Source organism: Geotrypetes seraphini, chromosome 1 (genome assembly GCF_902459505.1).
Source record: "Geotrypetes seraphini chromosome 1, aGeoSer1.1, whole genome shotgun sequence".
NCBI lineage: Eukaryota > Metazoa > Chordata > Amphibia > Gymnophiona > Dermophiidae > Geotrypetes > Geotrypetes seraphini.
This window is the reverse complement of record NC_047084.1, coordinates 381874235-381890855: the sequence shown is the minus strand read 5'-3', so window position 1 is coordinate 381890855 and position 16621 is coordinate 381874235. Positions and strand designations below refer to the sequence as shown.

At 42.1% G+C, this 16621-nt stretch overlaps 1 protein-coding gene across 1 annotated transcript in view; it reads left to right on the top strand.

The window, feature by feature from the left end:
• TNKS (tankyrase) overlaps positions 1-16621 on the top strand; it is a 498734-nt gene that overhangs the window by 352757 nt on the left and 129356 nt on the right. Inside the window, exons 15-16 of the mRNA XM_033915990.1 lie at positions 1059-1224; positions 11306-11525. Of these exons, the coding sequence (XP_033771881.1) occupies positions 1059-1224; positions 11306-11525 (386 nt within the window). The remainder of the gene's footprint in view (positions 1-1058; positions 1225-11305; positions 11526-16621) is intronic.

Sequence of the window (16621 nt, the reverse complement as noted above, 5' to 3'; positions counted from 1 at the left end):
AGCGCTGGGCATTCAGCACAGCTCCCTGCGCTCTAAAAACTGCTATCGTGGTTTAGTGAAAAGGGAGGGGGGTATATTTGTCTATTTTTGTATGGTTGTTACTGAGGTAATAGTGCATAGAGTCATCTGCTTTGACCTCTTTGAAAAACCCTGGAATAGGAATGATCATTAACATTTTCTATGCGTACAGTGTGCGTTGTGTTTTTTTAAAATTTTATTGTTGGTAGATCATTTTGACTTGGTCATTTTAAAAGTAGCTCGCAAGCCCAAAAAGTGTGGGCACCCCTGTATTAGACTAACATAGAGAGGATTTTATTATATACTTTAATTAGTGTTTCTTTCTTAGAAAGTCTTAGCGGAATAGAAGTCACTAATGTAATGTAATGTAATATTGTATGCTTATTTGGTGTTTGATTCTTTGCAGGTAATGAAATATAAATAGTTCTCCTGTGGTCCTAATTAGAATAATTGACAATGAATGAAGACTATAAGTAAAGAAATGAGCTGGGAGGGGATGGAAACTAAGCTAGACCCTGCTCTACCTGCCAGAAACTATCTCTAGCAGAAGGTTCAAGCTTACAAAACTGTAGAACTATAAAAGGCTATTAATCTATGGAGACTAGTTTATTTTTCCTGTTCTGTGTTTTTCAATGCAGGTTTCTGAAACAGCCCTCAGTATTGGGGGGAGGGGGATTCAGTTTATACATAATAATTACTACATTTAAACTTCATATAAACTTGGAAAAAATAAGTATGCTTGTTGCTTTGTCACTTTCACAGCACTATTGGGAAAAGGATGATCTTAGTCACCAGATCCTACTGTGCAAGGCAAGAGCTATCTTAGAATGAGAAGAAAATTTTAAGATGTAGGGTTTGATCATAAATCATGATTGTCTCTATCAAAGGACTGTGTGCCCTTTGAAATGTGTAGAGAATTATTTATCCTGCAGTTCTGAGCTAAGTGTGCCACAAATAAAAATAAATTGTATGAAGATGCTTTTCTATTGTTCACTTAAGTTTGTCTTACAATAGTTCTATGCTGTTTTCTCCTTGCTCAGTGGTTTGGTGCCCCTTCATAATGCCTGTTCCTATGGACACTATGAGGTTGCAGAGCTACTGGTGAGACATGGCGCATCTGTCAACGTGGCCGACCTCTGGAAGTTCACTCCTCTGCATGAAGCAGCAGCAAAAGGAAAATATGAAATTTGCAAGCTACTCCTCAAAGTAATACTTTTTATTGTCATTTTTACTTTAATGCTAAGGAGATCATTTTATATGCATATGTAAAAAGCAGACTTATACATGTAAATGGTCATAGATTATATGTTACAAATTTTCACGTGTATATCTCCAGCATGCACATTTTTGAAGGGAGTGTGAGTTGAGTGGACCCAAAAATATGTGCATATATCATATTTTACAAAGAAAATACATATAGCTCAAAAAAAAAAAATCCCTGTTGGTATTTACACCTGCTCCAAGGCATGCATGAGTGTTAGCTAGTAGAGAATGACACGGTGGCGGTTTACCTGCTGCTACCGCGTTTAGCCGCGGGTAACCCGCCAAAAACGGGGAATGAAAATTAGCAGCCTCTGCGGGGACGGGGATGAGGCCATCATTGCGCCGTGGAGCGGTGAATGGTCTTGTCACCGCAGTGAGGCATAAAGGATTGTGCGGTCCCCGCAGCCCCCACCCGCACGCCGGCTCGATCGTTTAACCAGCTTTCTCTCTCCACCTCACCTTAGTTTGCCGGCTTTCTTTTTCGGCGACCGGAACGCTTTCAAAAGAGCCGCGCATGTGCGGCTGCTCAGTATTCAATCTTCTGCTCTGACCCAACCGGAAACAGGAAGTTGCAGCAGAGCAGAAGATTGAACTTTGAGCAGCCGCGCATGCGCGGCTCTTTGAAAGCTTGCCGGTCGCCGAAAAAGAAAGCCGGCAAACTAAGGTGAGCTGGAGAGAGGAAGCTGGTTAAACGATCGAGCCGGCGTGCGGGTGGAGGCTGTGGGGACCGCGTGTTCCGGCTCACATAAGGAAGGAGGGGGTGAAATGCCTCAGCAATACAATTTTCAGAAGTTCTATTTGCTCATGGTAAGGGAGAAGAGAGACTGCTAGTGATGGTGGGGGGACTGATAGAAGATATGAAAGAAGGGTGGTAGAAAGGAACAGATGGTAAAGGAGGGAGGGAAGGGTGGTGGTGGAAAGGAATAGAACAGACATTGAAAGAGGGTAGAGAGGAACAGACCCTGAAGGGAAATGTGGAAGGCAGTGTGGGGAGAAGACGCTGGAAGGGAAGAAGACAGATGCCAGACTATGGGGGAGCAGAGGGAAGAAGATGGGTGCTAGACCAATTGTGGGAGGGGGTGAAGGGAGAGGCACAGTAACAGCAAATGGAAGACGCAGAGAGAAGACACACAGTGGATGGAAGGAATTGAATGAGAAGATGTGGAAAACAGAAACCAGACAACAAAGGTAGGAAAAAAAAAATTCTATTTATTTTTTGCTTTAGGATAAAGTAGTATATTAGTTGTGTTGATAAAAATTTATAAACAAAGCCCTGCCAGCTGAACATCTCTTTCTCTAGTTCAGCAGCAGGAATTTTGATTTATAAGAAAGGAATAAGCTAAATATTGCAGTACTGAGGCTTATATGGATGCTGCGGGGACGGTGACGGGGCGGTGAATGGGATGGCAGTGGCGGTGACGGGGCGGTGAAAGGGATGACGGTGACGGTGACGGGGCGGTGAAGGGAACGGCGGTGACGGGGCGGTGCAGAGGATGGTGGGCCGGGGACGGTGCAGTGACGGGGACAGATTTTTTTCCCCGTGTCATTCTATATTAGCTAGCTACTTGTTTGGATCTGCCATATGCTTCCCAGCCTTTCTGACATTTAAAACTACTTTAAAAAATACAAAATTTAGTGCAGGTTGCAAAATCTACCATCTACAAGTTTCAAATTTACATATGCAGATCCTGAAGTGGTTGTGGCATTTTTTTTTTTAACATTGTGAAACAGCTGCTTCTGCTATATATACTACCTATGAATATGAATAGATTAATAAAATAGCATTTACTCATTTTCATTAAATAAATCCATGCATATAATAATTGCTTGGTTATGCCCTACTTACTAAAGTGCAGATTTTTCAGTTACTATATATTAACTGCTAAAATTAATGTATGGGAACTGCAAAGTCTTCATGTTAATTGTTGGAGTGTTCCCAACAGAGCAGGATAAAGGCATAGGCAATGTAGGTGCATGCTTTGGGCTCAAAATTTTAGGGGCTCAAGATTCAGGAGACTGGATTGCCTGCTCTCTGGATTTTTTTTCAGGATTCTAAAGAGTTATAAATTGCCTGTCTCAAAGCCAGACTCATAGCTAAGTGTATAGGTGTTTTTCAGAGTTTAGCCCACTACAGCTAGCCCACTTCTCCCTTCTACTGTAGAGGCTGTGGTAGGCTCCAACCAATGGGAAGGCTGCTCTAGTTACCGGAAGGAGGGGCTGATCTCAGGGCTTGAAGGGAAGCAGATCTCTGCACAGGCTCTTTGGAGAGAATCAGTGGAACAAGGGTAACCAGATGTCCAGATTTTCCCGGGCATTTTGTCCGGGTTTTGAAAAGCTTCTCTCAAAATCATGTCAGGAATGGGCACCCGCGCATGCATGGACACAACGTGGTCACGTCAGGTGCGTGTGACATCATTGCGTCGCGTCCGTGCATACGCGGATGCCATCTGGGGGCGTGACATGGGCAGAATGGGGCGGAACTGGGTGGGCCTGGCCATGGGTCCGGATTTTCCTTCAGAAAAATCTGATAACCCTAAGTGGAACTAGTGAATGGTCTGGGGGTGGGGTCTTTGAAAAGGATTAGGACTAAAGAATGGGGGGAAAATGTGAAGGATTTGCTGTCAGCTGAGGAAAAGAACTGGCAGCAACTGCCAAAATTTACATAATGTGGGCAGACCTGGTGGGAGGTTAGGGCACTGCATGAAGGAGCATATGAGCAATGTGGCAGCACTAGAAAAGAGATCTGGAGAGTACATATATTTGTTTGTTTCTGTGTCTCTGGAGAGGACAGTCTTGTATAAATAAAGTTTGCCTTTGAAAATCTGGGCTAGAATGGTGAGGTTCATTGATACCTGGGCACATACTAAGTGAAGGGAAGTTTGCAGCACAAGGAATTTGCCCTAACTATTAAGTTACTTGGACAGATTTCTTTTTTTTTTTTTTTTTTTTTTTAACTTTATTTTTTATTGAATTTAACATACTTTACAAGTATAACTACTTGGTTTAGAAATACAGAATCATGTTTCAAAAGAAAAACATCATTGAACATTACAATATTTAAAATAAATATATATATGAAACTTAACTCTTCCTTAGACCTCAAATTAGGAGGAGGAAAAGAAAACAAAGATATTATAGGGAGTAATATTACAATAATATAACAAAAAGGTAAAGGCTTAAACGCTACAACCCAGCAATTCCTTTAAGCTACACTCCCTCCACTAGATAAACCTTTGAGATCTAAAAAGGAACGTAGATGATCTGGTGTAAAATACACATATTTCAGACCTTTAAACTTAATAACACATTTGCATGGATAAGCTAGCAAAAAAGTAGCACCTAGCTTCCAAGGACAGATTTCTTAAACACTGTCCTAAACACTACCTTCACTCTGTCTATATCCTTTCAGAAGCATTTTTTTAAAAACTTAAATATTTTTAGTTTGCTTTTTCTATTTGTGAACCTTTATCTTGTTCTCTCTTCTGTCCAAAGGTGTTTTCTGGGTCCTGTCATCTATCAACGTGGCCTTCTTTGGCTTCTTTCCCCTCTCCATCCCACCATAATGTCTTTTCTCTGATTGCTCTTGTTATAACCTACTCACTCCAATGGTCCATTTTCACATCCCACTCATTTCCTTAATTTGTCTCCAGACCTTACTTCCCAGTGGCAACTGTAACCTTGATGCTATTTGGAACTCCAAATGCAGAGAGACCAACTGATGAAAGCCAATATGTGAGCAATCTCAGGACTGCAGTGGCACTATGGCAACAATACTACCAAAAGTCAGTCAGAGGCCGACTGAGGCAGCTCTGTCCTCCTTTCCCTATGCAAGTTTCTTCTTGCTTCAGAAATCTGTGTGAGGGGTGAGGCCAACATAAGATAATGAGAGTATGCTAACTCATAGGCCCCCCTACACTGCTGTTTCAAAAACAAACACCTTTACCGGGATGGAACAAGGCTGCTGGCGCTAATGTTTAAAAAGGAGATAGAGCAGCTTTTAAACTGAGATGCGGGAGAAAGCCGACAGTAGCCCAGAAGAGGATGGTTTGGTGTGAGGTATCCTTGAAGGATACTATTGAAACAGGATATTTAGGGAGTCCCAGTAGAGAGGTTCCAATAATGGTGAAAGAAAGCCAGGAGGGTTTAAGAGGAAGGCGGAGTAAAAGACACAGATTTTCCCTGTTTTCTCAGAAGCCTGTAGGTACAAGGAAAAAACACAATTTGAAGAGTCTGTATGTAAATGCTAAAAGCCAAAAAAATAAAATAGAGGAGTTAAAGTATATAGCTCTGAATGATGAGGTAGATATAAGAGGCATCTCAGAGACCTGGTGGAAGGAGGACAATCAATGAGACACTATGTTACCTGGGTACAAATTATATCGCAAGGATAGAGTAGCTCAAATTGGAGGGGGGTTTGCGCTATATGTTAAAGAGGGAATTGAATCAAATCAAATAAACATTGTGCATGACATAGACAGCAGTGTGGAATCCATATGGATAGAAATTCCATGTGTGAAGGGAAAGAATATGAAGATAGATATACTACCGTCCCCTGGAACAGAAGGAGCAGACAGATGAAGAAATGTTTTCAGAGATTAGGAAAGCTGACAAATTGGGCAACAGTATAATAATGGGTGATTTCAATTACCTCATTAATAATAATGTATACCAGGCAGGATAGACAATATCAATAAACACTCTCCCTCTATCCTCTTTTATTAAGGAAAGGACATGCTAAGCACAAAAGTGGAAAAAAAAGGCCTCACATAAGATTTGTGGGACTTAACATAACAGCCAAAGCTGAAATTCAGTAAGTTCACTTATCATTGGTCATTAAAAAACTCCACCACCGTGCAAAATAACTATTTGTATGTATCCTTCCAATAACAGACAAAAGCACAGAATCAAATATAGTAAAGGTTCAATGGGCTGAAACCTTCAAGCAGCACAAGGAGGATTCCACTCAATACATTCTATAAGAGAGCCAACCGGGAGCATAAAGAACGCTCAAAACAATATCCCTGAAGGAAACAAAAACAAAAAAGCAATTAACGTTTCAATTTTCAAAAAGAGTGCTACTAATATACTTCATATGGTTCCACAGGAATACTGTCAAAAAGTCTGAAACTTTAGCCAGAAAAACCGGCATAGAAAACGAATGTCACTTATCTTTCATCCAAATAGTTCAGCATGTCTCAGTGCATCCTCAGGGCATGTAGATGTAAGTGTGGTCCAATCTAGTCAACAATCCATGAACTGAAACAAAGTCCCAACGGGAGTACCCCATTTCGCAACAAACGTCTTCAGGGTTTGAGTTGCAAACAAATTGCTTAAGGCTGCTCTGACCGCAGCGAAAAGCAGTGCTTTTAAATCCAGTCATCAATGACATCATCATTAAGAAACACCTTCCATTCACTAGAATAGTTTAAGCCGGCAGGAACGGAGTATTGCAAATTAAATATCCTTTGTTCCTTTTGCCGAAGCCAGTGCCAGACATCTCCCCGGCAAGCTGTAGACTATAATTGCTCCAAAACGCGGCACTGAAAAGTTATGTTGTTCTTGTAAACAGTGTTCAAAAAGTGGGTCCATAAGTTTGCCAGCTGCAGCACAATGTCTATGTTCAGTGAGGCAGACCTGGAGTTGTCTCGAAGTTTGTCCAACATAATAAAGTCCACAAGGACAGATAAGCAAATACACAACATTTATAGATGTGCAAGAAGTGTTAGCCAGTAGATAAAAAGTCCGATCAGTTTTTGCATCATAAAATGACGAACCTTCCAACATCATCAGACAGACTTTGCAGTGTCCACATCTATGATGTCTCTCATAATCCACCACCTCATCCCAATATCAATCCTAGCAACCGCTGGACACTAATGATCTCAAATTCTTATTCCTGGTAAAGGAAAAAACACAATTCAGAAATTTCAATATCGGATATGTAGACAGAATTCCTAGATGACACTTCATTGCCTTAACCACTCTAGGAGTGTGTTCATTATATTGCAATACACAAGTCATTATATCTTGTAACCGGGTCTGTGGCCTGAAAGAGCCTCCACAGCACCTCACAGTGGTTACACACACAATAACACCTGCGTGTGACCCGGACTGGAGTCACCCTGCAGGCATGGACTGACACCAAGAGTAAAACCAAAAATAAACCACAATTCCTCAGAAAAAGAAGTAAATCAAAACTCAGGATTTATTTTCTTTTAGGTAGTAAAGTCAGTATTATTAGTAGTACTACCAGCAACAGGTGAGTAGAAGGTCTTCAGTTCAAATTCAAACAGCAGAATAATGAACAGTCCAAACATAAACTTAAAAAAAAATATATATATATATTTTTTTTTTCTTCACCCCACTGGGTTGTGTGCTTCCCTTAGCATTCAATTTAGCCTGCTCCTAAGCAGGGCATTTAGTTCATTACAAACAACAAAACACAACAGGGTTTAAGGCACTGGATACCCTATTGTTAGTGCTTCAAAAGGAAGCCTCTGGCAGCCATGAAATTGCACTGCCAGGAAAAGGAGAGTGCCTCAGGTTTGCTTTATTTTTCAGCATATAATAGCTTCAAATTTCCCTCCCAGATTATAGCAAACCTCTCCCTCAATTCAGGCACCCACAGCTTCTTAACAAAAAGAAAAACAGAGCAGAAAAGAAACTACCAAGTCCTTCAAGGTTCAGCTTCATTCAAAACAGTCCTTTACACACAGAAAGCTGAACAACAAAAAACAGGAAAAAAACAAAAAAAATGCATTCCAGGATTCTTCACTGTTACCTTCATTTAGCAGGTACAGCTGGTAGACAAACCAACTTCCATGGCTTCCTCAGCCAAGCTCATTTCCTCTGGTAAGAGTTCAGTTTCCATTGGAAGTTCCAGCTCAGGCACAGTTTCTTCCAGAATATCTCCAGCTTCTTGTACCTCCATGGGTGAGACGGGTTCGCCTCTGCCTGGCCCAAGGAGACTCACAGGGAGCAAAGGTCCCAACCTTCTCCCTAACCTGCTTCCTCCCTTGAACTGAGCTGCTGGTTTTATACTGATTGGACCACACCCTAACCTGGCTGATTCAGCAGTCCTCAAAGCAGCTCTAGAGCTCCTCCTTTGGTGACCTGAATATTGCTGGTCTAGGAAACTTTCAGGAGATTCCAACTCCCTCTGGTGGTCAGGCTGAGGATCAGCCAGATTCTTCCTAGGACAACCTTTAGACACTCCTTTCCGGGTTTTACTGGGAGTCTTAATAGGAACCCTATCCGGAACCAGGGCAGGCACGAAGTCTGTCTGGTTACAATCTATATATTTATTTCTGTGCTTTTGCCTGTTATTGGAAGGATACATACAAACAGTTTGCACAATGGTGGAGTTTTTTTTATGGCCAATGATAAGTGAACTTACTGGATTTCAGCTTTGGCTGTTATGTTAAGTTCTCCTCTTTTATGCTTAGTATGTCCCTTCCTTTCAGAATGCATATTAGTCTGATGTCGAAAATCCATGTGACATCACAGGCCTGTTCCGCAAGCTGGGTCAGATTAAGTTCTGTGATACACACATTAGATTGTGACAGCAGCTATACCCTTTACAAACTTATCTATAAATAGGCATCACTACAAATGTTACATGGGGGTCCTAGAGCACCAAAACATTTAATACTGGTAAAACAGAACAGGTTGGGATTGCTATAGATCTTTACAGAAACTACATACAAACAGAATACCACACTTCTGTCACAGGCAAGACATAGACACATGGGTGGCAACTCTAGATCTAGTGGGTGCTGATCACTCCCAGTATGGAGTAAGCTCCTTCATTGTGTCCAGAGAGGGGTAATTTGTATTGTCTGATACAACCAAATATCTTTAAATGTTGGCATATTTGCACAGATAAACCATCACCATATACAGAATAGGGGATCACAAAATAGAAATATAAAGACTAAAATTGAACTTGGATCCCCCCCAAAATCAAGCTTTAAAAGTACTGCTACACTAGAGAAATAGACAGAAATACATTTCTTCTTGTACTAAACAAAGTAAAAAGACATCCGCAATGACCATTTCTCAATACTAACTTATTCTAGTTAATAAATTCAAACTAATATTGATTTTTCCATTTTAGCTCTTTCCTCCCTTTCTGTGTTTCTATCCACTCAAATTTTACCCTCTTTTCACTGCAGTTTCCAACTTTCTTTTTACTTTCACCCCTACCAATCAACTTTCTGTCTCCTCTTCTCACACCTTAGCCCTCCCATTTCTATTATCTATAGTCATCCCTTCTATTGGTCACCTATTCTGCTTTTTGTAGTCATCAACTTTCTTGACAAAGTCCCATGGCCCTTCTTACATGGTTCCATCATGGCCAGCATCTCCTCCCCCTCTCTGTCCCTTCACTCTTGTAGCCCAACATCTTTCTCTTTTAACCTTCTCTCCAACCCCCACTCTTGTAACTCAACAACTTCTCTCTCCCCTCACCCCACATTTGTAGCCTAGCATTTCCCTGTACTATCTCCTTCCTTCTCCCCCCATGGTTCAACATCTTCCTTCCCCTTCCCCCAGCGATTCAACTTCCCCCTTTCTACTTTCCACTATAGTCAGCCCTCCATCCTTTTCCACTCCATGTCCAGAATCCCCCTTTCTCCTCCCTTCTCTCGTGCCCTCTCTATACATCATCTCTTCCTCATTCTCCCCTTCTGTCATCTCTCCCTCTGTTTCCTTGCCCCTCGGTCCAGCACTGCTGTCTTGTCCCTTTTCTTTACTTTTACTGCAGCCACAAACATGAAAGTAAAGGGCCTTGGGGCACTTCCCACTGTCAGCATCTGCCAGTCCCACCCCAACGCAGACGTTGGCCCTGATTTTATAAAAGGCATCTACTGATGTAGATGCCTAACTTCATACTGTATTTTTAATTGGTTAAATGGTGCTGATAATTGAACGCATTATTAAAAACCAATTTTTTAAAAAAATTTAAAATTAATTAGCCAATAGGCACCAACATGGAAACTAGGTGTGGTTAGGAGTGGAGTTTGGGAATTGATTTAGGTGCCGGTATATTAAGCCAACATTATGACACCTGCTGGCGCCTAACTTTGACTTGACATACTTTAGGTGCAGTTTTCATGGCACCTGCCAAGTTAGGTACCATGTACAGAATGAGGCCCTTTGTGGCAAACTCTGAGAGCATGCTTAGGCTGTAAAATGGTAGCACGGGATCATAAACCTGTGTGCACACTCAGACTCAGATTCTCTAACCGGTGCTGTTGTCAGCAGCTGCCGATCATGTGTCTGTCACACAATTGCGCCGGCTAGTGAATCACATCTCTGGCAAAAAGTAGACACCGGAAATGTAGGCCAGGGTTTTCCAGGCCTACATTTCTGGCACCTACCTTTGATGTGAATCATACCTCCATAGGCACCTAACACCACTTCCGGCGTTAGCCATGCCTACAGTGGCATTGGGCACTGTAAAGCACCTATGGAGGCGCAGTGCCGGTGCTGATTTTTTAGGCACTGTTAAGCACCTTGAAAATCTGTTTAAAATGTTGTTTAAATGGCATTTATCACTGAGCTTGGGCACCTACCTGCACCTGGAAAACTGGTGCCATTTAGAGAATCCAGGCCTCAGTGTCTGCTGGTCCTGATCCCTTTGACACACAGTCTACATCAGAGGCACTGAGTATGGGCATATTCCTGAAATCTCCACTCTACCTAGAAAAGCCCTGCATATGTTTACTGTACTTCCTGTTACCCTACTTGTGCCAACCCTGCCACACACCATTTGAGAACCACTGTAGTGGTTAATTTTGTAATATACTATTTATCATGCAAAATTTTATTTGAGAGGAATCCATGTCTGTTGAAGCAAAACGATTTTATAGATAACTGAAATAAGTTAAATTTGTCTTTAAAATACATGGTACATTTTGTGTTATTGAATAAATGCATTAAAAGTCCAGGGCATCAGCAAAGCTTCTGACACTATTGAATAAGAGTTATATTTTGGGGAATTTTTTTTTTGTTTCCTTTGTAGCATGGAGCAGATCCAACAAAAAAAAACAGAGATGGTAACACTCCTTTAGACTTGGTAAAAGAAGGAGACACAGACATCCAGGACTTACTGCGCGGGGATGCTGCTTTGCTTGATGCTGCCAAAAAGGGCTGCCTGGCACGAGTGCAGAAGTTGTGCACACCAGAAAACATTAACTGTAGAGACACTCAAGGAAGAAACTCCACTCCACTGCATTTGGCAGGTAACCTATACATTGAAATTTCTGAGTGTATGTTGTATACTTTTAAATGAAGTTGATATCGTTGAGCAAAAACTATAATTATGTTGCCCTCTTATATAGACGTAACAGCATAAGAATTGCTGTTTCTGGGTCAGACTAGTGGTCCATCGTGCTCAGCAGTCCGCTCATGCGGCGGCCCTTAGGTCAAAGACCAGTGTCCTAACTGAGACTAGCCATACCTGCGTATGTTCTGGTTCAGCAGGAACTTGTCTAACTTTGTCTTGAATCCCTGGAAGGTGTTTGCCCTTATAACAGTCTCCGGAAGAGCATTCTAGTTTTCTACCACTCTCTGGGTGAGGAAGAATTTCCTTACGTTTGTACGGAATCTATCCCCTTTTAACTTTAGAGAGTGCCATCTCATTCTCTCCACCTTGGAGAGGGTGAACAATCTCTCTTTCTCTACTAAGTCTATTCCCTTCAGTATCTTGAATGTTTCGATCATGTCCCCTCTCAGTCTTCTCTTTTCAAGGGAGAAGAGGCTCAGTTTCTCTAGTCTCTCATTGTACGGCAACTCCTCCAGTCCCTTAACCATTTTTGTCGCTCTTCTCTGGACCCTTTTGAGTAGTACTATGTCCTTCTTTATGTACAGCGACCAGTGTTGGATGCAGTATTCCATGTGGGGGCGCACCATGGCTCGATACAGCAGCATGATAACCTTCTCCGATCTTTTTGTGATCCCCTTCTTAATCATTCCTAGCATTTTGTTCGCCCTTTTTGTCCGCCGCTGCGCATTGCGTGGACAGCTTCATTGACTTGTCTACCAGTACTCCCAATGTGTTAAGTCTATGACCAATACCCCTTAAATTATGATGTATGATAGAGAGTTCATTAATAACCCTCTTAATTTAAGATTTTATGTTTTAATAGGTTGAGAGACCTCAAGTGTTCACAGCTGTCTGCTTTTGGAACTAGTCCTATCAGGACAGCCTATTGTGAACTATCATTAGTCCCAATAGCCTTTCTTTTTATAGCTAATGCTATTGGGGGGGGGGTTTCTTTCTCTCTTTGTTAGTCTTCTTATCTTATTTTATATCTAATTTATATAGTGATGGTGATCTATCAAATACTACTCATAACCGAGCTATAACTGTAGAACTAGTAATTAAGCCAGTATTTATCAATATTAAGGCTTACTAACTTTGTGTAGCCTATAATGCTTAGCTTTTTAGTCCAGCTGTTATGGTAGTACAAGCAGCTCCTGGCTGTAAGAGTAACTCAGCTGGTGTTCTCGGCTGCTAGCTGAGTCACAATTGCTCTTGTTGCGCTCAACGGAGCGTCTCCGTTTCACTCAATTAAGAGCTTCATCAGGAGATCTTCAATTGTTAGATTTTAATATTCATTCTTTTCGGCCATCATCGTTCCAAACGCCCAGTTCTTATAGAATGAATCAATCCAAAACACCAACGGGGAAGTTTACATTATCTTTGATAAGATATGTTTGTTTTATTGTAATCCACTTAGGCATTAAGTGGAATAGAACTTTTTTAAATAAATTAAGTGTAACAGTACACTTTTTGACTATCCATGCCAGGTTTCGTAGATGATGTCACCCACATGTGAGAATATACTGCCTGCTTGTTCTCGGATAAAATATTTTACTTTGCTTTCCTATCCCAAATGGTGGCTCATTTTAAAGTGTTAGGGGAGAGGGCTGTCCTGAATATTATTGTTCCTCACAGCTACTTCATTTTTTAGTCCTATATATGACTTTCTTTAAATGAGTTCCCAATGCCATACAGCCAGTGTACTCTATTTTTTTTTTACCTGTTTTAAGTTTTTATATAGTTTTTATGTCATAATTGATAACATATACTCACTGTTTTTCTAAGTGTGTCTGGTAGCATGTATCTCACACAAGTAACAAGAGTCTTTCAGTTTTTTGTTTATTTTGTTCTAGACTTAGAGGTTTTAATAAAGTTCTTTTTAGACACCAGTTTTGACGTCACTAATAGGAGCGTCTCTCATATAAATGTAGTCGTCACCAGAATTCGGTTTTTCCGAGTTAGGTGTTAGGTTCTCACATTTGGTAAGTAAATTTGTGCTCTTTGACTATTGTATTCCCTTTGGCATCTTTTTGTTTTGTACAGTTAGATACACGGGCCAGCATTTTAAGCTGTTGGCATTATTGTTCATGAGGTTTTTTTTACAGGTACACTTGTTCCGGGAGAGTTTAATCAGTTGTACCTCTAACCCTCTGTTGTAGTTCCTTCCTATTTCTCCTACTGTAAACCGCGTCGAGCTCTACAAACGTGGAGATGATGCGGTATACAAACCTAAGGATTAGATTAGATTAGTTGTAGTAGAAAACGCTTTGATGTTGATCTGCCAGTTTAGATGTATTCTTTTTGTCTGTTTTATGGGGTTCATGCAGCGTGGTCGGTTTTTCAATCGTTCTTCGTTTTTATATTCATTATTTTAATTATCACGGTGAACCACATGTAATCTTTTTAAGTTTGGTTTCATCATTTTTATGTAGTGTATTAGCAGGAGTTAATAACAGTGACTCAAATTATGGCTCAAATTATGTTCTCTGTCATACATTTTATATCATTCTTGTGTTTAAAAAAAACCTCTTATTTTAAAACTTTTCAGTGCTATGACACACAAGCATTTACATAATGGGTAACCAAGGTATGTCTTCTTTTATGATATATGCTTCTTGTGTTGTAGTATTACCCATTGTGACAAGTCACTTTTGTCTGTCTGGTTATGTATATATGTATGCTCATTCATGTAGTTTTTAGCTCCAACAATAGTAATTATTTACTCTTATTATTTTATATGAAAGTGTACTTTGATGTAGTTTGTCTACTCTACATGTGCATTCTACAGTTTTAATTTACTATACCTGTATTCTAAATCTATACTACTTTTACATCATATAATTATTTTATTTCCTTAGCACAGCAGCAGATGAATCCAGAGACTAGTGGGGATAGCTCACATTGACCAGCAGGTGGAGATAGAGAAACTGATTAACAGGTGGTCTTATAGACTGGCATTCCTCCTGTCCATTCAGTTTGCTCTATCTCCCAGCAGGGGTAGTCGCTATCCATCTAGATTCTGGCTGTGCCGGGTGACTTCATAGAAATTTTCATTTCTCCTGTTGAGAATTTTTCTCTTCAGAGAGCAAGGGGTGTCTGGCTGTGCGATGCCAGCTTTGGGAGCTACACCTGGGCCCACCCAGGTCCCTTCTCCACCCTCCTCTCCAGTGGATTGAGGGGTTTTCTTTGGGCTCTGTTTTTCTTCTTTCCAGTTTAAAAAAAAAAAAAAATGAGAAATTTCATCAGAGCCTCACTGTGCTGTGCTGTGCCTTCGGTCAGCTTACAGTTTACAACTGCCAGCCTTAACTTGTTCATGTTGTGATGGGTGGAAGGTTTGGGTAAGTTGAAGTTGCTGGTTTGTGTGTGTTTAGTGCGGTTGACTGATTCCTGGTGGTTTTTTGTTTGGGGGCAGCTTTGTTTGTTTCGTGGGCTTTCTCTGTTTAAAAAAAAAAAATAAAAACCCAACAAAATGGCGGCTGAGTCCGTTAAACGGTGTTCGCGCTGTGGGAAGTGCAGAACACCATCGGGTTTGTGCTCCGCCGGCTGTGTGGGCTCGCCGGCTGAAGGGGGAGTGTGGCGCAGTGGTTAAAGCTCCGACCTCAGGACCCTGAGGATGTGGGTTCAAACCCACGCTGCTCCTTGTGACCCTGGGCAAGTCACTCAATCCCCCCATTGCCCCAGGTACGTTAGATAGATTGTGAGCCCGCCGGGACAGAGAGGGAAAAACTGCTTGAGTACCTGAATAAATGCATGTAAACCGTTCTGAGCTCCCCTGGGAGAACGGTATAGAAAATTGAATAAATAAAATAAAAATAAAAATAAAATAAATAGACGCGCTGCTACCGGCCAGTGCTTTTGAGATTTCCCGTGCTGGGGAGGCGCGCTCGAGCTCCTCTCCCCTCGCGGTCGAGTCGGCCACACTTCAGGGCGTGGCTGCGTCTGAAGGGAGTTTGGCGGCTGTTGGAGCGTCGGGAGTGCTGGGGGAAGACGCGGTTTCGCTCCCCTGTGCGGTACAGGCCGGGCCAGCGGAATTTGGGCAGGGCTCATTTTCGCCTGAATTTGTCATGTTAATGCACCGTGCCTTCCTCTTGCAGAGCTCTCAGCCGGCTCAGAATATTCCTTTGCTGCCTACTCTGGCTGCTCGGACTACTACTTCTGCTCCTGCTCCTCCTGCCAATGTTTCCCCTCCCGTGCAGGCTCAGGTGGCGAAGCGTCGCAGACTTGCGGATGAGGGGGACCCTGCCTCAGTTTCCCCCTTGTCTCTGTCTCTTCCGGAGTCGTTGGAGGACACGGAGGAGCCGATTGGTAGGGACGTGGATGATCCTTCTGTGCTCTGTCTTTTTCATAAGGAAGAACTTTCCTCCTTAATTTGAAAGGCTTTGCAGGGCTTGCACATTTCGCAGGAGGATCCGCAGGTTTCTGGGTCCGCGAACCCCCTGATGGCAGGGATGCGGAAGCCGCCTAGATCCTTTCCGGTTCATGAAGCCATGCAGGAGCTTATTGCGACGCAATGGGACACCCCTGAGGCCAGTCTGCGGGTGTCGAAAGCCATGCGACAGTTGTACCCTATTGCTCCGAAGGAACTGGAGAAATTTAAGCTACCTAGGGTTGACGCGTTGGTGGCCGCTGTCACCAAAAAGACTACCTTGCCTGTTGAAGGGGGTGTTGCGCTGAAGGATGTCCAGGATAGAAAAATTGAATCTTCGCTTAAAATGTCCTTTTGAGGTGGCGGCGGTCACCTTACAAGCTGCGGTTTGCAGTTCATAAGCTGCGCGGGCTTGTCTACAGTGGTCTCAGGTGTTAGCAGATAACATGATGGAGTCCGGGAGTTCTGTTCCATCAGAAGTGGCAGATCTGGAGTCTGGTCTGGCGTATTTGGCGGATGCCTTGTATGATATTATTCGTGCTTCTGCAAAACAGATGTCTCTATCTGTGGTTTCTCGCAGATCTTTGTGGCTCCGTCATTGGGCGGCGGATGCGGCGTCTAAGTTTCGGCTCATGAAACTCCCTTTT